At 60.6% G+C, this 25,760-nt stretch overlaps 3 protein-coding genes across 3 annotated transcripts; 2 read left to right on the top strand and 1 right to left on the bottom strand.

Annotated features, from left to right (window-relative positions):
- The first annotated feature begins 1,493 nt into the window (after positions 1 to 1,493).
- Positions 1,494 to 4,147, top strand: LOC134413161 (collagen, type I, alpha 1a-like). The gene is made up of 2 exons (XM_063147289.1): positions 1,494 to 1,600; positions 3,091 to 4,147. Exons 1-2 carry the CDS (start codon positions 1,494 to 1,496, stop codon positions 4,145 to 4,147), a joined length of 1,164 nt encoding a protein of 387 aa, XP_063003359.1.
- Positions 4,148 to 9,784: 5,637 nt separating this feature from the next.
- Positions 9,785 to 11,658, top strand: TIMM13 (translocase of inner mitochondrial membrane 13). The gene is made up of 3 exons (XM_063147019.1): positions 9,785 to 9,954; positions 11,174 to 11,242; positions 11,419 to 11,658. The coding sequence occupies exons 1-3, from the start codon at positions 9,838 to 9,840 to the stop codon at positions 11,515 to 11,517; spliced, it is 285 nt and encodes a 94-aa protein (XP_063003089.1). The 5' UTR covers positions 9,785 to 9,837; the 3' UTR covers positions 11,518 to 11,658.
- A 1,206-nt stretch (positions 11,659 to 12,864) lies between these two features.
- TMPRSS9 (transmembrane serine protease 9) lies at positions 12,865 to 24,335 on the bottom strand. Its single transcript, XM_063147288.1, is given in 20 exon segments — positions 12,865 to 13,118; positions 13,329 to 13,465; positions 13,648 to 13,913; positions 14,247 to 14,418; positions 14,895 to 15,011; positions 15,612 to 15,921; positions 16,461 to 16,597; positions 16,998 to 17,269; positions 17,664 to 17,835; positions 17,920 to 18,110; positions 18,112 to 18,257; positions 18,360 to 18,496; positions 18,608 to 18,882; positions 19,418 to 19,589; positions 20,433 to 20,546; positions 21,740 to 21,781; positions 22,409 to 22,575; positions 22,692 to 22,759; positions 23,121 to 23,248; positions 24,261 to 24,335. Coding segments are annotated over 20 exon segments (3,189 nt in total). The 5' UTR covers positions 24,265 to 24,335; the 3' UTR covers positions 12,865 to 12,956.
- Between the last annotated feature and the right edge of the window lie 1,425 nt (positions 24,336 to 25,760).

The raw sequence follows: 25,760 nt of genomic DNA, 5'->3' as shown, positions 1-25,760 counted from the left end.
GCTTCGGTGACAGCGACAGCAGCAGCATCTTATCACGAACACGGAGGGCAGATTTGGGACTGGACTGGCACGCCTCCAACCAGCGTGCCGCCTCATTCCGACCGAGAGGCAAAAGCCCTCGAATTGGTCGCCCGATGCAGCCTGCCAAAACCGCCTGGAAAGAGGGACAAGTTGCCAAACGTGGAACGAACCAGAATAAAAGTCCCGATTGGATTACAGCGACATCAGATCAGCCGATGCAGTAGCCGGCTGGACACCGCCTGTCCGAGGTTCGGAGAGAATCCCTCGAGGCGACCGTTCGCAAGTGACAGATTCGGGAAAGGCCAGGCAAGACCGAAGGAGGGGAAGTTCGGGGTGCTGAGCGCGAAGCGCGTTTATCAAAACGCTCAAAGCCGTCTCCACTGGCAAAACGGAAGCCAAGCATTTGCTCCAGGCTTCCTCGAAGCACATTTTAAATGAACAACCATCATCCATTAAGCAAGTCTTGTAAGGAGGGCGATTCGGGCTGATGCTCCGTCCTTGTGCGTGCCCCAATTCACGGGGTGCAGTTTGTGGGCAGACACCAATGGCCAGAAGTGAAAACTGTGGGGCTGTCTCAGAGAGGCTTCTTTCAACGGCGCCGTGGGTTTTATACTTGTACGCACACAAATCCCTCCAACTTAGGCTTCTAAATACCGAAATACATTTCTGAACCGTTTATAAGCACCTCCTGTGGTACAAAGCGCTTTGCTTTCCATTTTTCAGCCTTGCACCGCGCCCCTGAAGTAAGTGAGGCTGCAAGAGAGCGCAATCGGCAGGGTCCATCCACCCCCACCCTCAGCCCCCGTTATTCAAATTGCAGAAGATGCCTCTTCCTCCTCCTCCTCCTCCTCCTCCTCCTCGGAAGCTCAACAAAAGAAGAAAGGGCCTGGTGCACCTTGAAATAAACAGATTTATTGTGATGCTGTAAGGGCGGGAATGCATGCACGCTTTTCCCATACTGGCTGGGGAATGCTGGGAGTTGTCAGACATTTTCCATCTAAACATTCATAGGATTGTGCCTTAAAGCTGCAATCCCCAAACACATTCCCTATGGAGAAAACCCCCTCGAACGCAGTGGGACGTACTTCCAAGCAAATACACCGAGAGGGTTGCAACCTAGGATGCTTTTGGCTTGTTTGTTAGGGTGACCCTATGGAAACGAGGACAGGGCTCCTGTCTCCTTAACAGCTGTATAGAAAAGGGAATTCCAGCACGCAGCACCTGGTGGAATCCCCTCTTCATCACAACAGTGAAAGCTGCAAGAGCTCCGCCTAGTGTGATCAGATACAAAAGAGGGCAGGGCACCTGCAGAAATTCCCTTTTCTAAACAATGGTTAAAGATACGGGAGCCCAGTCCTCTTTTCCAGATGGTCACCCTATTGTTTGTGCTAGCAGACAAACATTGTCAGTGGAACGTGGGGAATTGGAAAATGGTGTGCAGGGCAGGTGGGTGGGAGGGGAGGTGTTGCGCCATGGCACGAAGAGGTACGAGGGATGGCTACAGAAGGAGTCAGGGCGCCCTGGGAGCTCTGCCCGACAGTGAGCCTGGCGTTGCAGCATTCAGAAATATTCCATTCAGGTGAGAAATGCTAGCCAAAGGCCAGTGAGCCCTCTGAGGCGCCAGACATGGGGAGCTGCCCTCGTTTCCAGAGCAGAGAGATGCATGAGATGAGTCAGGAGCAGAACCCAGGAGTCCTGCCTCTCCCCTCCCCCGTCGTATCATGTGCAACAGACCACATGGAGGAGAAGCCATCTGTGCACACTGAGACACACAGTCACACAGCATTTGGGACTGGCTATGGGGGAAAACGCAGCCAAAGCAGGATCAGTGGGGCGAGACTGGACCTTACTGGATGCCAGACATCGCCGGGACCACTCAAGGGAGACTTCAAACCTCAGACCCAAGCCCACCTGCCCCCAGACCAGCATTGATGAACATATTTAAAATATTTCTTGGCCACCTTTCAACATCCCAACAACCACATAATAGAAACCTACATGGCATTAAAAATGATAAGGACACGCGAGGAACAGCAATAAAAACTGCAAACACACCACGGGAGAGGCCAGAGTGAAATGTTATGTTTTCAGGGCCTTTTTAAAAGCCTGGCAGGCCTTTGATGGCAACTCACTCCAGAGGTGTGAGGCCACTGCAGGAAAGGCCACCCTCTCGCGTGGCCGTCCACCTAACTGCTCTTGCAGGTGGGCAAATGAGGAGGGGCGCTCTTGCTGGTTTGAAAGCACCCCGTTTTCCCACAGCGGCCAACCGGATGCCCCCCTCTCCAGGTTCAGAGGCAGCGTTTCGTGCCCTGAGTGGGGCGTCCAACAGGGACATGGGAACAACCACGCCGGGATCATGATGATGAAGAAGATTGCCGTTATCCCCAATGGAACTAATTAGGCGCAAGGCGACGCACAGCAGCATTATTCAAACCCTACGGCATACAAAGCAGCTGCAAACCCTTTTCACCCAAAGAGCAAAACGTGACCACGGCAACTAAAACGCCAGAACCGAAACCACGGAGGGGCAACAGGGCCGCCCGAGGCCTCCAGGTGCCGGTGAGAGGAAGGCGGACGCCCGGCCCTCCTGCTGTGGAGAGAGGACCGTGTTGGGGCCAGGTGGGCCTTGCTGCGGAGGGCGCTGCCCGCGGAAGCCCAGCAGCTGGCCTCCGGATGCCCCCCCTGCGTGATCTCGGAGGGGCTTCAGACCCGTTCTGCAAAAGGAGAACCGCGGGTTGGAGGCCGAAGAGCCCCAGAGGTGAAGAAGCTCCATGTCACGATAAAGCCGCTGCCAAAGGTTTCGGGGACTGCACACAGGCGCCACTTTGCATGGGGCAGGATGAGGGCACGGAAACCGCCTTGCTGGACCAGGCCCCCCGGGGGCGCAAGGCCTGAGGAAGGACGACTTTGCGGAAGGGAAGATGGTCTGGGGACCTCACGGATCCGGCCCAGAGGTGGACGGACGTGCCTCAGTGCTCAGCCCGCAGGGAGGGCGGGGCGAGGGGGGAACAGGCAGGCAACCCACCGTTAGCCCCCAGTCTCCTGCCCCGGAGGGGCCTCTCCACGCAGCCGCAACCCTAATGCGCTGGACCAGCCTCAGGATGGAAGCCCAGCCGGGCTCCGGAGGTGGCTGGCGGCCGCCCGGGCACTCCATCCTGGGACGCCAGGAGGCGAGCGCCGCTCTCCGCCTGGATCGGACTCGGCTCGCTCCCTCCGGCCCAGTGTCTTGTTCCCAAGAGAGGGCAGCCGGAGGCCCCAAGCAACGGGCCGGCGTTGCCATCGCCCCCAACCCCTGGCTGGGGACCCAGCCCAGAAGGCGAACCTGCACCCGCCCCCAGCCACGAGGAGGAAAGCCTGTTGCTGCTGGCGCCCCCCCCCCGGGGGGCTCTTTCCTCTGCCGCCGCGTGGCCAGGAGATGCTGCTCCGCCCGCGGGGGTTCCCTGATCCAGGGCAGATGGACGATGCGGGCCGGGGGTGGGGGTCTTCTCCAGGCCGCTTTGCGCCCCCCCCCCCACGGGCTGGGGCACAAGGCAGCCTCTCCAGTCCCACGGTCGTCGTCCCCCGTGGAGGACGGCGCCCCTCACCCAGCCTCTGGGCGGCGGGGCGGGCGACGCCTGCCTGGGGGAGTCAGGGGGCTCCCCGCACGGATCAGGAGGCACCGCCCCGGAGAGGAGAGGAGAGGAGCGGCACTCCGGGGAGGGCAGGCGGGCGAGCCTTCCCCGGGCGGCGGCGGCTCTTCCTCCCCCGCCCTCCAGCCCCCGCAGGTGCCCCCGACGTGCCCCGGGGCGGCACGTGTCTCCCCCCCCCCCCCGCTCACCTGGCCCGGGCGCAGCGGCTGCCCAGCGACGAGCCTCTCCGGCCGGCGGCTCCTCGGCGCCCGGCGTGCGGGCTGGCTGAGGCGGCGGCGGCGGCGGCGCGCAGCGGGCGCAGGGGCGCGCCTGGACCCAGCCAGCCCCTGGCGCCCGGGCGGCAGCGGCAGCAGCAGCAGCAGCGCTCGCCTCCGGAGCGCCGCGCCGCCGTGACTCCGTGCCGAGGAGCGCTGGCCGGCAGCCGCCCTTTGCTGCTCCCGCGGCGGCAGCGGCAGCGGCAACCTCCGCGCCAGTCCGACTGGGGCGAGGCGGGCTAGAAATGAATATGACAATACTCCTCCCCAGCCATGAGCACTGCTGCGAGAGAGGGGGCCGTGGTGGTCTAAAGGCTCCGGGAGCCGGGCTGCGGCCCCTTCAGGGGTCCTGACCTGGGAGCCGGCCGAGGGACAGATCTGGGCACGATCTGTCTTGGCCTTTGGCGGGTGCAGCCCAAGCAGAGGAGTGCCTTGCAGCGGGGGGGGGGGGGGCACCAGCTATAGGGAGCTGCCTGGTACAGAGTCAGTCCCTGGGTCCATCTACCCCAGTACTGTCGACACGGACTGGCAGCCACGCCTCTCCAGGGTTTCAGGCATGGTTCTTTTCCAGCCTTACCTGGAGATGCTGCCGCCAGGGATCGAACCCGGAGCCTTCTGCCTGCAAAGCCGAGACGTTGCCACGGAGCTTTTAAAACCAAAGCAAGATTCCGGTCCCCATGGTTCTAAACAAAGCACCCAATGGGAACTTAGGAAGCTGCCATGTTCAGGGCCGCCCCGCTGCCCACGTCGCGCAGAATCCTAGGGGGTCACATTGGGGATTTTGGGAGCATGTCATGGGCGCTCTCGCAAAATGGCTGTCCACAGGCGTGGGGCTCCTTGCCCATCCACAAAACGGCCGGCCACCGTGGAAAGGCAAACCGGTGAGACTATAAAAGAAAAGTAGAGAGGAGGCACATTCCGAGCTGAAAGGCACAGAACCCCTCTCCTGGACCCCCTTAAAGGCGAGGTCAGAGGGCAGCCTTTCGCTCTGCAGCAGCATGACCAGCTGCCAGTTCAGGATTTAGAAAATCTTAAGGGGGAAAAGTAAAACCCAGGCAGGGCAAGGCGGCAGGTGGCCGTCAAGAGCCCGGAGGTGCACAGCTGCCCGGGGTGTCAGGGTCTGGGTCTTTTCCCTGGCCTTCCAGAGCAAGGCCTCTGCTGCCGCTCAGCTACGGCCCTCCCCGGGCTGGGAATCCGAGGACGGCTCGGCATTTGCTTTAACAGGCCCGGCGGGACCCATCCGTCAAACTCATATCAGCATTGACGTTTCCAGCAAAGACTCGGGGTATAAAATCCATCTTGCAAAGCTGGAGCTACCAGGTTGGGATATTAAAGATGAAAGTCGCTGCCGCTGTCAAAACGCCCCTGTGATGCCGCTTGGCAGCAAACGCCAATGAAATATTTAGGTGCTTATTCCTGTGCTAACTTGGAACAATGTGACTCCCGGCAGCCACGTTCCATTCAGCAGGGAGAGCGCGCCCAGGGGCCGTGACGGAAGGTCCCCTTGGCAGGGGGAAATGGGGACTTGGCCGGCACGGCGGGCGGGCAGCTGCCCAGCTTCCAAGTAGCACGAGGTGCTGGGACAACAGGCTGGGTGGTGTGGGGGGCAAAGGTAGTAGCCAGGTGTTGTATTTTAAAGTCCTCCATTCAAAGTCGTCCCCTTTTTGAAAGGGTGTCCGGCCCAAGGATCAAGATCCCTAAGAAAGGAGAGCAGAGCGGGGGTGGGGGCTTGGAGTTGCCCACCAACAGGCAGCAGCAACTGGGCAGGGAGGCACACGGCTCACCCGGTCACAGTTCAGGACTGGGTGAGACACCCGGTCTTCAATTATCTCCCAATTATTATGGCTACAATGTGCAGGGATCCCTAGGCACAAACTCTCTCTCTTTTTCCTTCGTGATGCATTTCCTGGTTCGGGGTGATGGAGAAGCGGTCCCCCCGCCCCCTCCACTGTGGTGGTCCAGCACGAAATTGGCTGGGAGTTGCAGGACTCCCCCCCCCCGTCTAAACATGCATTGTGCCTCTGATGACATAGCTAAGGAGGGAAGATGCACAGCATAAAACCAAACCGGAGAGGACGGGAGAAGCGAGAACTGACAGTGAGAGCAGCACTTCCAAGCAAGAAGCTGTTTCCAGAAAAAGCGAAGGAGCGGAATCGCAAAGGGAGCCTGACCCACTCGCTTGTAAAGGAGGACGTCTGCCTAAGCCGTATCTGCTAAGGGTAAACAGACGGAGTCCGCTTCTGGCACGAGAGGGACCTTTGCCTTCAGCCAGGTCCTTTTCAGTTTGGCTCTCTGGCGCAGGCTGGCACACTCCAGCGAGTGGAAGCGCTGTTTTGCAAGAAGAACGCTTCCCCCCAGCTGGAGCCCAGGAAGAATCTCCAGTTCAAGAGCATCTCTGGGGCAGCAGGATGGGCAAATGGGCAGGGAGAACCTCTCTCTGCCCACAAAAACCCCCCTCCCTGCAAGAGACCCTGCAGCCTTGGTGCCCACCAGGCTCACGACCTCTCCTGATATTTATTTTATGCGAGATTTCTGGTTGTTGTTGTTGTTGTTTTAAAAAAATGCCTGGCAGGCTGCAAAGCAAAACGCTGGAGCCGGACTCCACCTCTGCCTTCTCGGGCAGGGGACATTTCTTATCGTCTCACCAGTTTGCTTTTCTGGGCAATGGGTGTTTTGTGGCTGGCCACACCCACTGTGGCAGCCATTTCGTGAATGGGCCCATCAGCCATTTTGTGAGAGCACCCACAACATTCAAAATGTGCCCACCAACACAAAAAGGGGGGGGCTCTGCCTTACAGCCCCTCCCGGCTTGATAGGAGGCGTAGGGACTGCTGCCCAGTGGGTAGAGCAGCTGTTTTATCTTGTAAAGTCCCAAAGTGATTCCGTGGCATCTCCAGCTAAAAGGAGGTCAAAAAACTAGAAACCTCAAGACCCTGAGAAGAGGACGTTCCAGGCTGAGTGGAGCAGGTGGTCTCTCTGCACGGGCCAAACATCTAACGGCAACACTCTGCTATGTTTATTTCATTAGATTTTGTACACTGCTCAACTGGCAAACGCCCTTGCGGCATTTTACAGCCATAAAACCAGGAAACAACAACAATAACAAAGGAACCAAAAATAATACTGCAACAAGGAAAATATCAAAACAATACAATATTAAACACTTTAAAAAGTTTTAAACCATTGAGGAGCCAGCAGTAAAGATTTAAATCCAAAGCAAACAGAATATCCAATATCTTACTGTAAATCCTTCAGCTGTCTAAATTCTTTAAAATTTTGTAAGCTAGAGATTTATATTATTATTATTATTATTATTATTATTTTCAATTCTATACCACCCCATAGTGAAAGCTCTCTTTACTATTCATAAAAATACAGCATATTAAAAAATAATCTGAAATTTTTAACACTGAAAAATTAAAACAGCTAAAAATAAATAAACAATATCATGCTTTTATCATCATGATTGTGTGGCATGTGTTTTTGCAAACCACCCAGAGATCTTCTGCTATTGGGCAGTATAGAAATGGAATGAAATGAAAAGAGGATGATCAGGGGTCTGGAAACAAAGCCCTATGAAGAGAGACTGAAAGAACTGGGCATGTTTAGCCTGGAGAAGAGAAGATGGAGGGGAGACATGAGAGCACTCTTCAAAGACTTGAAAGGTTGTCACACAGAGGAGGGCCAGGATCTCTTCTCCATCCTCCCAGAGTGCAGGACACGGAATAACGGGCTCAAGTTAAAGGAAGCCACATTCCAGCTGGACATCAGGAAAAACTTCCTGACTGTTAGAGCAGTACAACAATGGAACCATTTACCTAGGGAGGTTGTGGGCTCTCCCACACTAGAGGCCTTCAAGAGGCAGCTGGACAAGCATCTGTCAGGGATGCGTTAGGGTGGATTCCTGCATTGAGCAGGGGGTTGGACTCGATGGCCTTAGAGGCCCCTTCCAACTCTGCTATTCTATGATTCTATGAGTAGCAGTTTAAAAGAGGGCAGTCTCTCGCTGAAGCTCCGCCGTGAAGGTGCCGGGTGGATGTCCCTGGGAGGGTCTTCCGCAGATGGGGGCCACCACTGGGAAGGCATTCAGGCGGCCTCAGCACCATTCCCTGACATAACTGGCGAAGGCAGGATTTCACGGTGCCCCAGGGCTGGGGAAGGGGCCCGTCTCTGTCTGAGAGAGACCCTGGGGACGAAACCACTGCCAGCCAGAGCAGCAGCAGCAGCCGGGATGGGGCAGCTTCACGGCAGGGCCCACAGCGCCCGGGTTCCGCTGCTGCCGGTCACAGGAGACCATCCTGGCCGTGACAGAAGGCCCTGGATGGCTGGACGCTGCCTGTCTCCCTCCTCCGTCTCTCCTGCCCAGAAACAGCCTCTTTGCTGGGGCAGAGGAGGCTCAGCCCCAAAGGGGAGCCTGACCCTTTGCAGGCAGCCGAACGGGGTTAGTCAGGGAGGCAGATAAGTCGTTTCACGCCCTGGACTCTTATTATTAATTATTTATTGTAACATTTCAGCAAAGCAAAAAGAGAGAAACGGGACAAATTGTAGCTCCGTAGATTCGAACAGACATCCTCTTCATTGCGTGCCTGCCACGTGTGTGTGTGTGTGTGTGAACGGTGCTTCGTGGTCTTCTTCTTCTTCTCTTCCCTGCAGCCCCCTCCGCTGGGGCAGAAGCACCAGTCCGGGGTGGCAAGAGGCCGACGGACCTCAAAAGCAAACCTCATACACGAGCCTCTTTGGCGCTCTGCACATGCCCTGCCTGACGCTATCGCGTTTTCCAAGGGGGGGAGACAAGGCCTGCTTGCCACGGCCCGGGTGGCCCCGCGGGAGCCCCTGGCGCGGTCCCGAGAACGCGGCCGCCCATTCGGAGCAGCGCAGGGCTGCGCGCGAGGAGGCCAACGGCGCAGGGGAAGCGCTAGGTGGCGCTCGCCCCGCCTGGGCGTCTGGTCTGAAATCGGTGGGCCACTCTGGGCCTCCATCGGTGGCGGGGAGGGGAGTCGCTCTAGCCATCACCCTTGACGCCTCCATGGTGATCGCCCTCTGTGCTCCGCCTTGACGGGAGGAGGAGGAGGAGGAGCGGAAAGGCAGCGCAAAAGGGGAGCGGTGCTTTTGTCACTACACGAGACTTGCGGGCTATTTTCGGGGCCCAAATGGCTTTTTCGGGGCGGGGGCAGAAAAGGGGCAGCTTCTGTCCGGGAGGAAATGCGGGTTGTTTCTTGCTGGGGGGCGGGGGTCCCTGCCTCCTCCCTCCCAATAAACAGACATAAGAACATCAATTTTGGATTCCCCTCGGGGCTTCTTTTGGTGGTGGGGAAACACGTGGATGTTTTGTCTCATGTTAAGTTTCTTTTGGGCGGGGGGCTGCCCGATGCGATGGGAGGCGGGTGGGGGTGGGATAGAGCGTCTTACGACACCCCTGCAAGGCAGGCCAGTGGGAGGACTTTCGTGTCAGCTGTTGCCCATTTGCAACCACCCCCTTCCCACGTGGTGCAGCCTGGCCGCTCTTGGACTCTGCACCACACAATCCCTTCGCTCTGGTGGCTTCCAACGCCTGGGACTCCCAACCCCATCATCCCCAACCAGCATGGCAGCTGCCGGGCAAAGCTGAATTCATTCCTCCACTTTACTTGCAAAGCGCTGCTGTTGCTGAGTGTGCTGAGGCGGGGGGTGGGGGGCGCTGGGCCTCTGACAGCCTCCCCTCCCCTCCCCTCCCCTTTCTTTGCAGGGAGGGAGGTGGCGGAGGCGGCTGCAGAAGCGCCGGACGTGGTGGCGCGCGGCCCTACCCGCCCGGCTCACTTTGCCTCTAGGGCGAGGCGCTTCCGGCGGAAGTGTCGCGGGGCGTGCCGGGAGCCGTAGTCCTCGGGGCCGCATGCGCTGCTGCTGCTGCTGCTTCTGCTGCCGCGGCGGGGGCAGTGGGGCTTCCCGGGCTCGGCATGGCGTCGTCTTCGTCGGGCGACTTCGGCGGCTCCGGGGCGCGGCTGGACCCGGGGGCGCTGATGGAGCAGGTGAAGGTGCAGATCGCCGTGGCCAACGCCCAGGAGCTGCTCCAGGTGAGAGGGGGAGGGAGGGGTGGGGGCAGTTTGGGGGGAAGGGGGCAGGGACGGCAGAATTGCCCTCAGGCCCCGGGTCCACCTCGTCCAGAGGCAGCGAAGGCCCCCAGGGAAGGCAGGAAGGAGGCAGGCAGTGGAGCCTCCCCTTACAGGGGCAGCCTACCCTCGGAATACTGCCCCAGCCCACCCCGCGGCGACATGCCCGGGGATGGGGAGTCCGCGTACAGTCTGTAGCGAAAAGTGAAGCCTCCCGGCTCAGCCCTGAGTTGGCTGCAGGTGGGCTTCAAGCCCCCCCCCCGCGCGCCCCCCACACACACCGCCACCGCCTCTCTCTTGCGCAGCACCTGGAAGGCTCGACCCAGCTGGGCCTGACGCAGCAGCAAGCTAGGCTCCCCTTCTCGTTGAGGATTAGTAGCTGGAAGGGGTAAAGGGAGCCACCGCCGTGCACAGAGGCGGCGCAGCCTTCCCCCAAAGAGGCGGCCCCGCTGGCGGGGGTGCTGGGAGGTGCAGGGCGTCGGGTTGCGGGAGGCGGCGGCATCTCCTCCCTCGGGCCCTGGGGGGCTCCTCCGACGCCCTGCCCCTGTTGGGGCCCTTGGCTGCCCCCCGCCGCGAGCCGCGGGCTGGGCTGTGACCCGGCGACTCTCGTGCGCAAACGGGAGCGGTGCCCGGACAGCCTTTCGCCCGCACAAGGGCGCAGGCCTGATCCTGACAAGCACCCCCAGAGCTGGCTGGTCCAGTGGGTGGCGGAGTCCCTGTTTAAACCGCCCCCTTTCTTCAGAACCATGAGGGCTGGGAACTTAATTTCGTCTTCAGGAATGGGAGGCTGCCTTTGCACCGAGCTAGTCCCAGGTTTTTTGCACAGCTGCCCACGATGCCTGCCGGAATATGGGCGCAATCCCAGGCATGCTGAGAGAGAGAGGAACGCTGAGGACCGCTAGCATCTCTCTCTCTCTCTCTCTCAGCATGGCTAGGATTGCACCCTAAATGTGTTAATCTTCCAGGTGCCACAAGGCTCTTCATTGTTTGTTCATCTAGAGACGTGAAGATTTCGTTGACATTCTCTGCCCCTTGGGGCCCTTTGGAGTCCGAAGTCTCTGGTCAGCGGCCTTCCTGGGGCAGCGGGGTGGGTGGGCTCCGGCTCGCTTTTCCCCCGCAGTAAAAGAGGCCCCCTTCTCTGCCCCTTCTGCCGCGTCTCTGATGCCCTTTTCCCTCCTTGCAGAGAATGACGGACAAATGTTTCCGGAAGTGTATCGGGAAGCCCGGCAGCTCCCTCGATAACTCGGAGCAGGTGAGGCTGCCCGGGACAGAGTCTCGCCATGGCGCCATTGCTGGCGGGTGGGTGGGGGTCTCCCCTTCGCCCTGACCCTCCACCGCAGGCGAGGGGAGGCGTTTCAGCTCAGCCCCCGCCCGGGGAGAGGCTTCCTGCCCACTCCTCACCTGCTCCTTCTTCCGGTCTTTTTGCAGAAATGCATCGCCATGTGCATGGATCGTTACATGGACGCCTGGAACACCGTCTCGCGGGCCTACAATTCCCGGCTGCAGCGGGAGCGAGCCAACATGTGACCCGGGCGGGCGGGCGAGACAGAGAGCCCCATCGCGGACTCAGGGAAGGGACTCGTCCAGGCGGTGGCTGGCAGGGATGCGGGGTGCATGGGGCGGGCTGGATTTGGGGTCCTTCTGGAAGCAATTAAAATGACAACCGTGGTGCCGCCTCCTCCCTTTCCTGCGGGGTGCAGAAGCAGCGGGAGCAGCTCGGGTGTGTGCGAGCACGGGGTCCTGGGTTCGATCCACGGAAGTTTCTCCGCCCCGGGCAGGGGAAATCCCTGGGGCGCTGCTGTTCCCCAAGGGCTGCAGGGACCCTTTCCCAACCAGAAGGCCACGTCCGCTCCGGCACCCAGCTGAAGTCCTGCTGTGGGTCTCCCCATCCGCTCAGAGGCGGTGGCTTCCCACCTGCGGTGCTGGCTGGCCCTGCCCAGGGGCCAGGCCGGTTGCTCCTTGTCTTCCCCGGTTCTTGCTGTTGTTTATCTACAACTTTTATTTACCACTCCGCATCTATGCATCTGTGCCACTCAGCATCTGGCTCTGGCTGTACCAGTTTAAACTGCCGGGGGTGGGTTGGAAGGTAGAACGAGAGCTTCCCCGCACACAGAAGGCTAGCAGCTTAGGGAGGAAGCTGGGCCTTTCTCCCTGCTACATTCCCACAGGAATGGAATTCTGGTTGTTCTGGAGGAGCATTCAGCCGTAGATGAGACCTCCTAGGCACCTGAAGCGGTACGGCCCAGGGGGTGGTAGAGCCCTGCCTCGGGTTTTCGTGACTCCAGCTTTGCTTCCCAAGGGTTAGGTGAGGAAAGCGGAGTCAGGGGGCGGGGTGGGGTGGGGGTGGGGGTGGTCCTGAGCCTTCTGTGAAGGTTAGGGAGGTTGTTGCCTTAGCAAGAGCCAAGCGGCGCAGGATGGGGAAGGCCCCCGCTCCACGGAACGGGGACAAAACCCTCACACAAGAGGCCGGTCCACAAAGAGGTTTGTTTAATGCCGCGTTGCTTTGGAAGGAGGGTTGCAGCGTCGCCTTCCCCTCGGCCTCCCTTCCCTGGGCCCCGGCTAGAGCAGGCCCCAATCCCCCCCTTTGCCCAGAGGCGCTGAGCTACAGCAGAGAGCGGAAGGAACGCAGCCTCCGGCCCAGCAGCCTGGAGGGAAGCCTTTTCCGTGGGCCCAAATCCAGCTGCTCCAGCCGGGATGCCACTCTCTGCCCGCCCCACTGTTCTCACAAAGGCTTGGGTGGGGGTGGGGGATAGAAACGGGTGGTGGGTACGGGGGGGGCACGTTTCTTGCCTCCCCCCTTCCTGTGAGGTTGTGTCGTGCCTGGACGCAGAGGAAACGTCTCTGAGGTTTCGCCCCCTGGGTTGTGTGCGGAGGCCGCATGGGACTCCGGGGCGGGGCCCGTCCCAGCCGGCCTCCTGCAGCAGCAGCTCCCCGTCCTGCCTCTTCTCCCTGAGCGGACGGCGGCTTCACACCTTGAGGTTCTGCCCAATCCAGCTGCGTACGGCCGTGACTTTGGCGTAGACTCCCGGGAAGTAGGGCCGGGCACAGCCGTAGCCCCAGCTGGTGATGCCAGCCAGGAACCACCGGCCGGAGGGCTCCTTGCAGGCCAGCGGGCCCCCGGCGTCGCCCTGCGGAGGGAAGCAGGCGGCGGGTGAGGCGTTCCCGAGAGGCAGCTGACCTCTGGCGCAGTGGACGCTCCCGAGAGGGCAGGGGCGTGGCTGAGCGGGGATTCCTCTCCACGTGGACATGCCCGCACACACACTGTCCCAGTGCGCCCAGGCGCCCCTCCACCACGGCTGCACACGCCACGCTGCGGGGGGGGGATGTGCGGGACTCACGGAGCAGCTGTCCACGGTGCCGTGGGGGAGGCCGGCACAGAGCATGCGGCTGCTGATCTGGATGGGGTAGAACTTCCGGCAGTCCAGCTCCCCAATCACCTGGACGGCCGCCTTCTGCAGCTGCTTGGACATCAGCCCTGCGGGGGAGGAGAGGGGGCGGCGGTGGCACCAGGCAGAGTATCACGGACGGCCACGTTTCAAGTGACGTTTCAGCGTTTGCCCAGGCTCTGACAGTCCCAGACCTCGCATCCCCGGAAGGAGCTCCCGAGTTCGGGTGGGTGCGTTGGAGGGTTTCCGAGGGTGCTGGGGCCGCCCTTACCTCCCTCCTTGGTGGAGCCCCAGCCGGTGATGAAGCAGCGCGCCCCCTGGCCGAAGACGTGGGCGCTGTCGGGCAGGCAGATTGGCTGGATGGCGCCGGTGTAGCGCAGCGGGGAGGCCAGCTCCAGCAGCGCCAGGTCGTAGTCCAGGGTGTAGAGGTTGTAGAAGGGGTGCCGGTGGATCTGGGCGATCTTCTCCACCCGCCCGTCCAGGCCGCTCAGGAAGGGCGTGCCCAGGATGGCCACCCACGCCTTGGGGTCGCTGTAACTGGAGGAGGAGGAGGAGGAGGAGGAGGGGGGGGGCGGGTTGAGCGTTGGTTCCGGCGCTCACGGGCTGGTTTTACAGTGGGCGCTGCCTTGGGACCCCGTCCTATGAGGCTCCCACAAGTGCAGAGAGAGGCCGGGAAGGGGGGGCTGCATTGCTGACTGGGTCGAGGGGCCCAGTTTGAGTGCAAAGCTGAGGGGTTCTTTGCTCTGCAAAGGGGTCCTTCCGCATATGGGGTGTGTGCCCCCTTCCTGGGAGGCAGAGCTGTGGCCACAGGGAGCCCTTTCCCACCGCAGCCAGAGAGGAGGGGGCTGCCCCACCCCAGTCCAGACTCACACGTCAAAGCAGTGGGCGGCCGACAGCAGCCACCGCTCGGCCACCACCACGGCCCCGCACTTGTGCTCCTTCCGCCGCAGCCACAGGCTGGCCTGCCACGGCCACTCCCCACGGGCCGCCCCGCTGCCCCCCACGATCTTGCTGAAGGCCGAGGCCGGGCTCCAGCCACAATCTGTGGAGAGGGGAGGGGGGTCAATGTTCCGCCCAGCGGCTTTGCCCCCGTGCCATTCGCTTTTGAGGCCATCTACGGCCGCATAATGCAGGGCCCTGAACCACTTTCACTCCGAGGGCCCGGGGGGCGGGGACATCCCAGGGCTGCCCCTCCCACACAAAAAAAACACTAGCTGCTTCCTGCTTATCCCTCGGCTTTCGGGAAGGCCTCTCAAGAGGCATTTGAAAGGGGTGGGGGAACGGCAGAAAAGCCAGGAAGCGAAGGAGACGGGGCTGTGAGGGGACGGCTGGATTGCATTGCACTACAACTCCCGCCTTCCCCAGCTAGCAACATGCCTGGAGGGCACCCGGTTGGGGAAAGCTGGTTCAGCTGAAGCTTAGGAAGGTGCATCGGGGTAGATGCGGAGTGGAGTACAGGGTCCTCAGGCCAGTTGGGGGTCGGGGGGGGGGCGCAGTGGGGCAGGGGGCGGCACTCACTGCAGTTCCACTCATCCCGGCCGTTGCCACAGTCCACCACGCCGTCGCACTCGGGGTTCGCTTTCCCAATGCAGACTTTGCTGGAGCACTTGAAGGCGCCTGGGGTGCAGGGCACGGCTGTGGGGGGTCGGGGGGAGAGACAGGACATGAGAACTCCCCGCTCCTCTCCCCACACAGGAGGAGAGAGCCCTGCCTAGCAACGGGGTTGTTGCGGCCCATGTGGGGCACGAGGGGGTCTGACCACGGGGGGGGGGGGTGGAGGAGGCAGCAAGGAGAAATCGCCCTCCTACTGGGGGGGGGGAGGAGGAGGCTGCATCAGGGCCGTCGCAGCACCCTAGAGCAGACTTCTCCGACCAGGCATCCTCCAGGTGTGTTGGGACTGGCGCCGCCCCATCTGCGCGTTGATTCTGGCAGGAGCTTTTGTGGGCTTCCTCAGAGGCAGAAAGCGTTTGTTCTCCCCGGGCCACCAAGGGTGACCCCTTCGTTCTCCCCAAAACAAGGGACGCTAGTCCTCAAGGACTCCTGCCAGGTCAGGGGCGCGTCTCCGAATGCTCCCAGCAGCCCCTGCCAGCGTATGGCTCACGCACAGGGATGCTGGGGGCTGAAGCCCTAAATACCTGGGGTCCTTTGAGCCTGCCCCCTCCCCGAGGCGGGTCCAGCACCATCCTTCTCTGAAGCGTCAGGGAAGGGGCAGATCTCCGGCTCACGCACACGTACCTGGCAACTGGGTGACTTTCGAGGTGCTGGTTGTCATCCCGGGGGTGGTGCTGGGCTCGAGCTGGGTAGTCCTTTGGCCAGGACTAGGCCGGCTGGAGGTGGCGGCTGTGGCCGTGGTGCTGGACGTGGCTGTGGCCACGGTGCTGGGCCGGGGAGAGACGGTATCCAGGATCCAGGCCTTGAGCTTGGTGATCCGGGCGTAGACCCCGGGCCTCTTGGCCTGTGCACAGCCCACACCCCAGCTCACCAGCCCCGCCAAGTAGAACACGCCCGGGGTCTCCTCGCAGGCCAGGGGACCCCCTGAGTCACCCTGGAAGGAGAGAGCAAAGGGCCCGACCGGCTTAAGCAGAGATGCACAAAGACCACCAGAAGGACCCTGCTGGATCTGGCCGAGGGAGAAAGGTTGCACAAGCAACCCAGGAAGAGAAGCCTTGCTTTGCCGTTGGGTTGTTTGTGGTTAACCTGAATCCATAGTTAAACCATAGTGCAGGGTTCTCACATAACGACAACAACCCAGAATTCAACGACAACATATACTCAACCCATACTCCGTTTTGTTTTTGTATTAAACAGATCAATCTGGGTGAGGTAACACCCTCTGGTTTAAACAAACCATGGCTTAGTGTTATAATGTGAACCAGACCATTGTATTCCCACATCAAAACCCAACAACAACATAAAAAACCACCATTGAAAGGTAGAAGAAAATGCAAGTGACGAGAGAGCACAAATGTTTGAAAAAACCCATGAACCGAGGAGAGTTGTTTCCAACAGTTTCTTTGAGCCTCAAGCCCCCTCCGTCCCACCTGGCCACAGGTCTCCCCGTTACTGCAGGTGTGTGCTCCGTACCTGGCAGGAGTCGACCTTCCCTTCCAGGAACCCGGCGCAGATCATCTGCTCAGTGAGGGAAAAGTTGTAGAGGACGTTGCACGTCTTCTGGTCGATGATGCCGACGGAGGCGCGCTGCAGGCTCTCGGCCTTGGAAGCTGCAGGCCGCAAAGCGGGAGAGAGCAGGCGGAGGCGTCAGCAGCGTGGCCCTTGGTCAGACCAAAGGGGCTCAGTCCCATCCAGACCCCCCTGGTCCCCAAAGCAGCAGCCGCCACCCCCCAAGGGCCTCCAGGAAACCCACGAGGAGGTCGCCATGACCGCTTGAGGGGACGGACGGACGGACAGATGGCATTCCCAAGCAGACGGCTCCTGCCGGGGGGAGCGCCATGCCCAGGGGTGACTCTCTTGGGTGTGTGGGGGAAGCCTTACTCCCGAGAACGCCAGAAGAGCCCTGAGGCTGCATCAGGACAAGGGTCCTGCATGCGGAGCCCACGGGAAGCCCACAAGCTCAGCATCACCTTCCCCAGCAGCCCCGTGGGTCCCGCCACGGCCACGCACCGTTGCCTTCCCGGAGGCTGCCCCAGCCAGAGATCAGGCACTTCCTCCCCACGGGGAACTTGTGCACGGCGAGGGGCAGGCAGACGGGCTGGATGTCCCTGCCGAAGGGGAGGCCCCGCTCCAGCTCCAGCACGGCCACGTCGAAGTCCAGCAGGGCCGGGTTGTAGGCGGGGTGCGGCACCACGCGCTTCACGGTTGCCTTCACGGAGGAGCTCTCCACGGCCGACAGCGAGGTCGCGCCCGCAAAGGCCGTCACGTACTCCACCTTGGTGCTGCCCGCACGGGCAGGCAGGAGACACGGAGCGGCCGTTAGTGCGGGCTGGCGGGGGCGGGGCAGCACGACGTGCCCCCCCGCCTCCCCCCGCAAGTCCCATTGGGGTGCTTTGGCCCAAACTGGGGCGCTTGGCGATCTGCCGCTGGCAACGCTGCTCTGACTTGGCATAAGTCAGCTTCCCTTGGTTCAGAACCACGTGGACTAGAATCTTGATTTGTTTTAAGGGAAAGGACCAGAGAATGAGGCCCGGCTTGGGCTGGAGAAGGTCCCAGGAAGGGCAGGAGAAATGCCTCCGCCTCAGACCCCGGGGGGCTGCTGCCAGTCAGTGGCGGCAATGCTGGGCCAGGTGGGGCCAGGTGAGCTCCTCCTCCTCCTCCTCGGCTCCTACTTACTGGTTGAAGCAGTGGGCGGCCGAGAGCAGCCAGCGATCCCCGATGATGGTGGCCCCGCAGAAGTGCCGGAGCCCCTCCTTCAGGCTGACTTGCCACGGGACTTCCCCTCGGGAGGCCTCCAAGCCACCCACGATCTTGACGGGCTTGGAGAAGCCCGGCCGCCGGCCGCACTCTGCACGGGCACAGGGAGCACTCACCCATCGGCCGGGGCCCTGGCACAAAGCCACCCTCGCCCCACGCCGGGCACAGGCCCTACCTTGGGTTCGGGGCACCGTGGCCGCCGGCTTGCTTGGGGCCATGGAGACCGGTGGGGTGCTGGCGGTGGCGGAGCTGGACCAGTGCCCACCGGCAGCGGTGCTGGTGCCCTCGGTGGGGGCGGGGGGGTGGAGCGGGGGGGCCACGGTGGTGGGGAGGGGCGGCGGGGGGCGGCTTGAAGGTGGCGATGGTGTCCAGGATCCAGTCCCGGAGCTTGGTGACTCGGGAGTAGACCCCCGGGCGCTTGGCCTCCGCACAGCCAATGCCCCAGCTCACGATGCCCGCTAGGAAGAAGCGGCCGGAGGGCTCTTCGCAGACCAGCGGGCCGCCGGAGTCCCCCTGCGGGAGGAAAAGGCAGAGAGGGAGGGGGCTGGGGAGGGGAGGGGGGGGCCGGGACCCCCCGTGGGGGAGGGGGAGGAGGAGCCGCCCACCCCGTCGTACCTGGCAGGAGTCCACCTTGCCCTCCAGGTAGCCGGCGCACACCATCCTGTCCGTGAGCGCAGGGCCGTAGAGGCTGGCGCACAGCGTCTGGTCCAACACCTCCACCACCGCCTTGTGCAGGAGCTCTGGCTTCACCACTGGGGAGGGGAAGAGCGCGCGCTGGAGCAAGGCCTCCCCACATTTCGCTGGACCCGTCGCCCCTTTCGGAGACAGGCTCTCCCCCCCCCCCCGGCGGAAGCGTGGCTTACGGAAGTCTTCCTTGAGGTAGCCCCAGCCCGAGATCAGGCACTTCTTGCCCGGGGGGAAGACGTGGGAGGCGGCCGGCAGGCAGGCAGGCTGGACGTATCTCGAGAAGGGCAGGGCCTTGGCCAGCTGCAGCAGCGCCACGTCGTAGTCGGCCGTGTCCGTGTCGTAGGAGGGGTGCCGCAGGATGTGGCCCACGGGGGCCTTGGCGGCGCTGCTGCCGGATCCGCTCAGCCAGGTGCTGCCTGCGTAGGCCGTCCAAGTGCTGGGATCCTGGAACCTGAGGCGGGAGAGCTTCAGCGGCCGGCTGCCCCCTCCCCAGCAGCCCCCTCCCCAGCAGCCCCCACCCCCAACCAACCAAGGGGCTTCCCGCTGGTGGGGAGCCAGAGAATGGAAATCCAGCAGCAAGGAAACCTCAGCCATTTCGGAACAGGGCAGAACCTGCACACCTGCCAGTCTGGAAGTGTGTGTATGTGTGTGTGTACGAGAGAGTGAGTGTGCAAGAAAGAGAGGAGGGAGGGGGGTCATCTCTGTCACCTGCAACTGCCCGCTGCCCCATGCATGCTCTGCTGCTTCTCTCTCGAAATCCCCAGTCCAAAAGCCCCCCGTTCCCCACGCAGCCTCCGGCACAGCGCAAGAGTCATCCTAATCCCTAGGCTGGGGGCGCCTCCCCCACCACCACCACAGGGCCTCCCCCTCTCCTGCCTTCTTCTGCCAGGGACCCCCTGGCCCCGCTCTGCTCTCATTCACACTGACGCTGCCCGCCTGGGCAGAGGAGAGCCCCGTCCCGCCTGGCGCAGCTGCGGAGGGCTTACTCATTGAAGCAGTGAGCCGCCGACACCAGCCACCTGGCCGCCAGGATGGTGGCCCCGCAGAAGTGCTCGTCGTTCTCCCTCAGGCTGACCTGCCAAGGAAACTCCCCCCGCGAGGCCTCCGAGCCCCCAACTATCCGGTTGGCCGCCTGCATGGCTGGCCGGGCCCCACAGTCTGAAAGAGAAAGGGGAGAGCCGGTTGGGAGCATCGCCTGCCCCACGGCCGGGCGGGGGTCCCAAGCAGGGCTGCTGTGAGGGGGTCCGGGATGATTGCACATGGCCGGAGTCTGCCCCAAACCCCAAATGCCTCCTTGTGAACAAGAAATAAAACTCGATCCTCACAAGCCTTTAAATCTTGACCCTTGAATTCCAGCAAAATCCACCTTTTCACCAAGTTATGGGAGCTGTGTGCACCCGAAAAAAAACCCAAATTTGCCCTTAGCGGTGGGGGGGGGGAGGAATTCTGGAAACTATTCTGAAATGTGCAACAGAATGAGAACCCTCGGCCACTCCCCCCCCCCACCCCCAATATTACAGCTATCAACTTCTTAAAGAAATCTTAAATTAGTCACGTGAGTTTCAGTCCAATTCAGGAATGGATTGAATCTGCATGAATTTGCACTCAAGAGCACAATCTTCCTAAAGAAAACACCCCCACACCCTTTTTTTATCAGTGACCTTTGCGGGTGTCAGAGGAGGCATCTTAGAAGAGGCATCACACACACACCCCTCTCTCTCTCACACACACACATACACATCCGCATCTGCTGCCCAATTGCAGACAATTAAAAACTATTTAATTGCTTGCTCCAGCAGATCAGCCAGTTAAAAGTTGCACATTTGCGTAGCGGTTTAAATCGCACCAGGACGCGTCAGGAACTCAGTTCCTCTTGACCCCTCAAATTTCTGCCAGCCATGCGACAGGGACCTCGACGTGGCACGGAACGAGTGACACGCGCACACCGGGCCCCCAGCTGTGCAAAATCCCTGCCCAGGGGCCTGCCAGAAGGGGACTCACCGCACTCGGCCTCGTCGGAGCCGTCCGCACAATCGCGCCGCCCATCACACTCCGCGTTCTCCTTCCTCGCGCACTGGCCGCTGCGGCAGGCAAAGGTGTTCCCGGGACACGTGCCTGGGAGGAGGAGAGACGGGGCAAAAGTGACCCCAACGTGCTGCCTCTCCTCCAGGCATGCCAGAGCGGGGGTGGGGGGCAGAGGCATGTTTTGGGGCTGTTCACCATCTCGGGGGAATGACTTTTGGGGGTCTGAGCAACTGCCCGAATTTGGGGGGCAGGAAAGGGTTTCCCTGGATATCAGTCCTCCCTGGAGGTATTTGCCCAGAATAACTCAGGCTCACAGCAGCCTGGGTTTGGGGCGTGAAGCAAGTATGGGACCGGACCGAAGGCACAGCCTGGCTCAGGGTCGCGTCTTTTGCTCTTGGGCAAAGGGAAGAGTCTCTAACGTTGGTTTGCAGGCTCCAAGGGGCAGAGCGCTCTTTGCATCCCACTTTAGCCCCCGCTACACCTCAGCCCCCCATGGGGAGTGGGGGGAGATCTGATGGGGCTGCAATCTACCATCTACACAAGAACAGAAGTTCATATCAGGAGCGAACATTCAAAATCTTCCAGACAATGTCATCCATCAGGTTCTCTTTTCTAAGAATAATATAAAATGCCAAGTTCCTAGCCCCTATGGCTGTGAAGATAAGCTTGAAAAGAGGTCGAACACGTCTGCTCCTACCTCAGAAGCCATCAAAGAACAGAGGTTTGGAGGGCTACAGGCAGGAGGAAAAGGGCCTCCAATCCCTCCCTGTGTAGCAGAATTGAATATGCCAAGAAACCAGCCGCGATGCAAATTCAATTCAGTTGGGTCGTGCGTTCAAATCACAACGTTAATTGTTCCTGAGTCTGCCTTGCGGCAAAAGTGACCAAGAGTCTTGCGGCATCTTAAAGATGAACAGGGACGAGTCTTTGGCAGAATAGATCCGCTAGTTGTTAAAGATGCCATGAAATTCAGAAGGCAGCCATAAAAAATCCTTACGCATCTTTATTGGACACCTTGTAAAACAAATGGTCTGGGCATCGCGCAATCTGTAACGCTGCTTAAAACATCACACTAGCACAATAGAAACCCAGCACACACATCGTTAAAAACCCGAAACCGCAGGTCCCCACGCCAGGGAGACCATGCAAACAGCGGCGGCCAAAGCGCACATTCCGCTGCTCTGGGAGGACGCCGGAGTTCGTCTTCCTGAACCGGAGTCCTGGGCAGACGCGCGCACACACACGCACATGCACTCACCCCGAGTTGTAAGTGTGGGGCGTACCTGATTTCAGGGCCTTTCCAGGGTGGGGGATGCTGCTTGACCCTGCGAAAGCGAGGAGAAATGTGGGGGGTGGGGCATCGCCAAAGCGCTTTCCCGCTCCAGACGGGCCTCGGGCACATCCTGCAAGCCCTGCGTTGAAACCACGGGGCCTTGGCAGGCGCAAGCCCTCATGGCCCGGTCCCAAATACAAAGGTTGCCATCATACGTGACCCCCCCCACCCCCATGCCTGGTGTCTCCCACGCCTTCTTGCTCCGAGAGGGTCCCACTCCTCCCTGCACTTAGAGGGAGCTGGACAGAGACCTCGGAGGAGCACACGGTCCGTCATCGTCCCCCAACACACATTCCCTGCAGCATCCCAGAGAGGGGGAGAGGAGGGCTGGAAGACCCGTTCTGGCTTTCCAGCGGTGGCCGGAATGCCTCAACGGAGCGGCGTATTTGGGCCTTGAGCGCGTCCTGCCTTAGGAGCGGTGTTGCTGCCCGAGGGTGGCGCAGTGGCCGGACAGGGGCTGCAGAGGCACCAGTTCGAATCTCTGGGCAGACGTGGCACGACCAGCCACTCCCTCCCCCCAGCCTACCCTACCTCGCAGGGCTGTTGTGAGGATCAGACGAGGTAAGCGGCACGTTCTCCTCCTCCAGCTCTGTGGCAGAAGGCTGAGATTCACCGGTACCTGTGAGGGAGGCCGAGGAGATGGTGCCGTAGGCCGGCAGCGTGATCCCCCGGGAGCCCAGAGCAGCCACCAGCCCCTGCCTCAGTGCAGCCTCCTCCGCGCCGGGGCTGAGCGGCGCGGAGAACCACAGGCGGAAGTCGACCATGACGGAGCTAGCGTTGCCTTTCCTGCCGAGTGCAAACAAGAGGGCCGTGAGAGACCGGGGAGTGCCCCCCCCCGCTGCGTCTGCGCCCCATCCCTCAATGGCAGCGTGGGGGTGGGATCAGTCAGGTGATCAGCTCACCTGTACTGCAAGATGGAGCACCGCGAGCAGCTGCCTTCCAGGGGGGAGTTCTGGAAACTGCTCTGAAACTGAAAGGCAAAAGCAGACAGGAGGGAGCCAAGCGCCAAGGGCCCCCTCAGATCCTGCGCCCCTATGGAACTCAGCCCTTTCTTCAGAACCACGAGGACCAGAACCTGACTTTATCTTTAACAGAAGGAGCACCGCTCGGTCAGTAGCAAGGGCCCGGCTCTGCCTCAGAAGGCCCCCTGCTGCCGGCGGGCCTCTCCTCTTCAGCCCCCCCTCGCCCCCCACCCCCGCCATCTCTAGAGGTTGGATATCCCACCCAGCAGCCGTCGGCGCGGCCTTGCAGGAGCCGCGCCCTCCGTGCCTCCCTCCTGCTTGGGGAAGGGGCCGGGGCTGGTCTCCTCCCCTTGCACGGGGCAGCCTTACCAGCCTCTCCAGCACAGGGGTGAGGGTGCGGTGGTAGTCCGAGCCGGGGCACTGCAAGCTGCTCTCGTAGCGGATCCCGCGCAGCTGCACCAGGTGCTCAAAGAGGCATTCGCGTTTGGCCAGGAAGGCTGCGGAGAAAAAGCCATGGACGGCGGCGCTCCCACACGTCCGGAGAGGGGCGCTCAAGCACCGAACCAAAAGCCACAGGGGACCCAGGCTGGGAGCGGCCATCCGGGCGGGGGGGGGGCTGGGGGTGGCAGCTTCGGTAGTGACGTTGGCATCGGGGCTCACAGGGACGCAGCCCTGGGACCGTTTTCTGAGCAGCGATGCCCCACAGCCCCTGACCTGACCTCTACCCCGAGACTTTCCGGTTCCCTCCAAGCTGTGATCCTGGGGGGTGGGATGGGGTGGGGTGGGGTGGGGTGCGGAAATCATATTTTCAAGCAACAACCCCTCTTGCCCTGCAAAGTATTTTGGGGCGGCCCGGCCTGGGATGAGAGGGGTGGAGCCCTTCGCTTTGCAAAAGAGCGGCTGCCAGTGGGGACGGAAAGGGGCAGGACGGGGTGGCCTTGGTTTTGGGGGTTCTCCTTGGGGGCGCAGCTAAGCCCCAGCGCTTCCAAATTGGCCGCAATTGTTCCGGCATGACCCAAAAGGCCAACGAGCATCTGGCGGAGGGTGGTCGTGGCCTAGGAGAGGCCGTGGTAATCAAGCACTCTGGGGCAATCCACGCGTGGTGCCACGCCACACACCCCACACTCACAGCGGCTGTGGCTATAAGTTCAAGCAAACACGTTTATCGTGTCCTTTGAGAAGTGCAACGGCAGCAGCAGCAGCAACCTGTACAGGCCTAAGTCAGCCTTCCCAGATGTCTCAGACTACAACTCCCATCAGACAACACAACTGGAGGGCCCAGGATGGGGAAAGCTGATCTAGCACTTTCTCCTAATGTTCTACCGAAATCTACCCTCCAGAAGCCCATCGGATCAATTCCCTCTGCTCTGCATCAGCAACGTTCCCTAGTTTTATGATTTCTACGCATTATTTACACAAGAGGACCTTTGCAGTCAAAAATGCAGGGTAAAATAACAATCACCGCCACCCGATACGTATGAAGAAACAAACCTCTACTGTTGGACTCACCCATCAGGATCCCACCACATATGGCCGTGAGGGCACCCACGAGGACAGTGGCCACGGTTGCCCTCCAGCAAACGGCGCTGCCAGCCAGGGATGGCACCTTCTTGCCCTCCAGCGCCGGCTTCACAGCTACGGCAGGCAGATCCATGGTTGCCCCACAATTTGCAGAGGATCTAGAGGCAGGGGAAAGACTCAGACGGGTTTTGCCCTGGGGGATGGAAGGGTGGCTGGCTGGCTGGGCAATTCCTGAGCCAAATGTGCAAACGTGGAATCCTTAGTTGTCAGTGTCATTGGTAGTGACTGTATGAACTGGTTCTTACGTTGCAGCTTGGAGGAAGCTTTTCCTCCTGTTGACAGTGAACGTCTCATCTCAGTGACCTGGCTCACACACAGAATGCTAACCCATGGTTTGTTCAGTTCTTGGTTGTTGTGATGTACAAACCCAGGCACACTAACAAACCGTGGTTTGTTGACCACAAACAACCCAGAGAAAAAAGGCATTCTTTATTGCTGGGTTGGGAACTCTGGGCTGTTTAAACATCCTCGCAAACCCAGAACTGTGGCTTGTTCATAGGTTATTTTGCCAGATGGGCAAAAGTGATCCAAGGAAACCCAGCCTCTCTACATGGCAATACAAGAGCAGACAAAATCATTTAGGGTCCAGGAAGGAGTTAACAATGGGTTAGCATTACGTGCGAACCAGTTCAGATGGTAAACCTGCCGGGGCAGGGATCATCTGGGTTACATGATTGGTTGTAAGCTGCTTTCTTTTGGCTGAGGAGCGGCACCAGTAGACTTTACATCAATAACCGATCAATAAAGAGCCCTCTGGGAGAGCGATGCCAGCCTGTGCGCCATCCGCACACCCAGGCATCACTTTGCTCCGAGGCCCTTGTTCCGAAGAAGGATTCTGCGCCAGTCCAAAGCTGGCCTCTGGTCTCTTAAAGGCTGCCTTCTCCACGGACGGCACAGGGGCGCTTTCGTTCACTCTCCCCTCCTCCGGTGACAACCCGGCTGCTCATTCACAGCCTGGGAATTCCCACCCGAAGCCTAACCAGGAAAGGTGGGGGGAGACGGAGGATCCCCGTGGATCCTTCTGCCCCACAAGCCCATGACGTGGGCCCGTCGGTGGGGCTGCTGATCTGTGCCCCTCAGGGCTCGGCAGAAGGTATGTCTTTGGGGCCTCTTGGGTCATCCCTGGGTGACGTGACGTGGATGGGAAGGGGGCGCTTCCCCCCACCCCCGTTGTCTCACTAAAAAGTCTGAATTGGGTTTCTGGAAGACAGGAGGGGACTTTTGAGTGACAGGACAGGTGCTCTGGGCCCTGCTAGGGAGCGCGAATTCAAGGATCTCAGGGTGGCATACAGATTTATATACTGCTCCACATCTAAACAGATTCTGGAGTGGTGAACAATAAAAGATAAAATGGTTTTTAAAAACGTTATTTGAAAACAAACAGACACAGTACCAATAAAAACTGTGGCTGGTCAGTCAGGGGAGGCT

Source organism: Elgaria multicarinata, chromosome 23 (genome assembly GCF_023053635.1).
Source record: "Elgaria multicarinata webbii isolate HBS135686 ecotype San Diego chromosome 23, rElgMul1.1.pri, whole genome shotgun sequence".
In the NCBI taxonomy this organism is placed as follows: Eukaryota; Metazoa; Chordata; class Lepidosauria; order Squamata; family Anguidae; genus Elgaria; species Elgaria multicarinata.
This window is presented reverse-complemented; position numbering and strand designations above follow the sequence as displayed.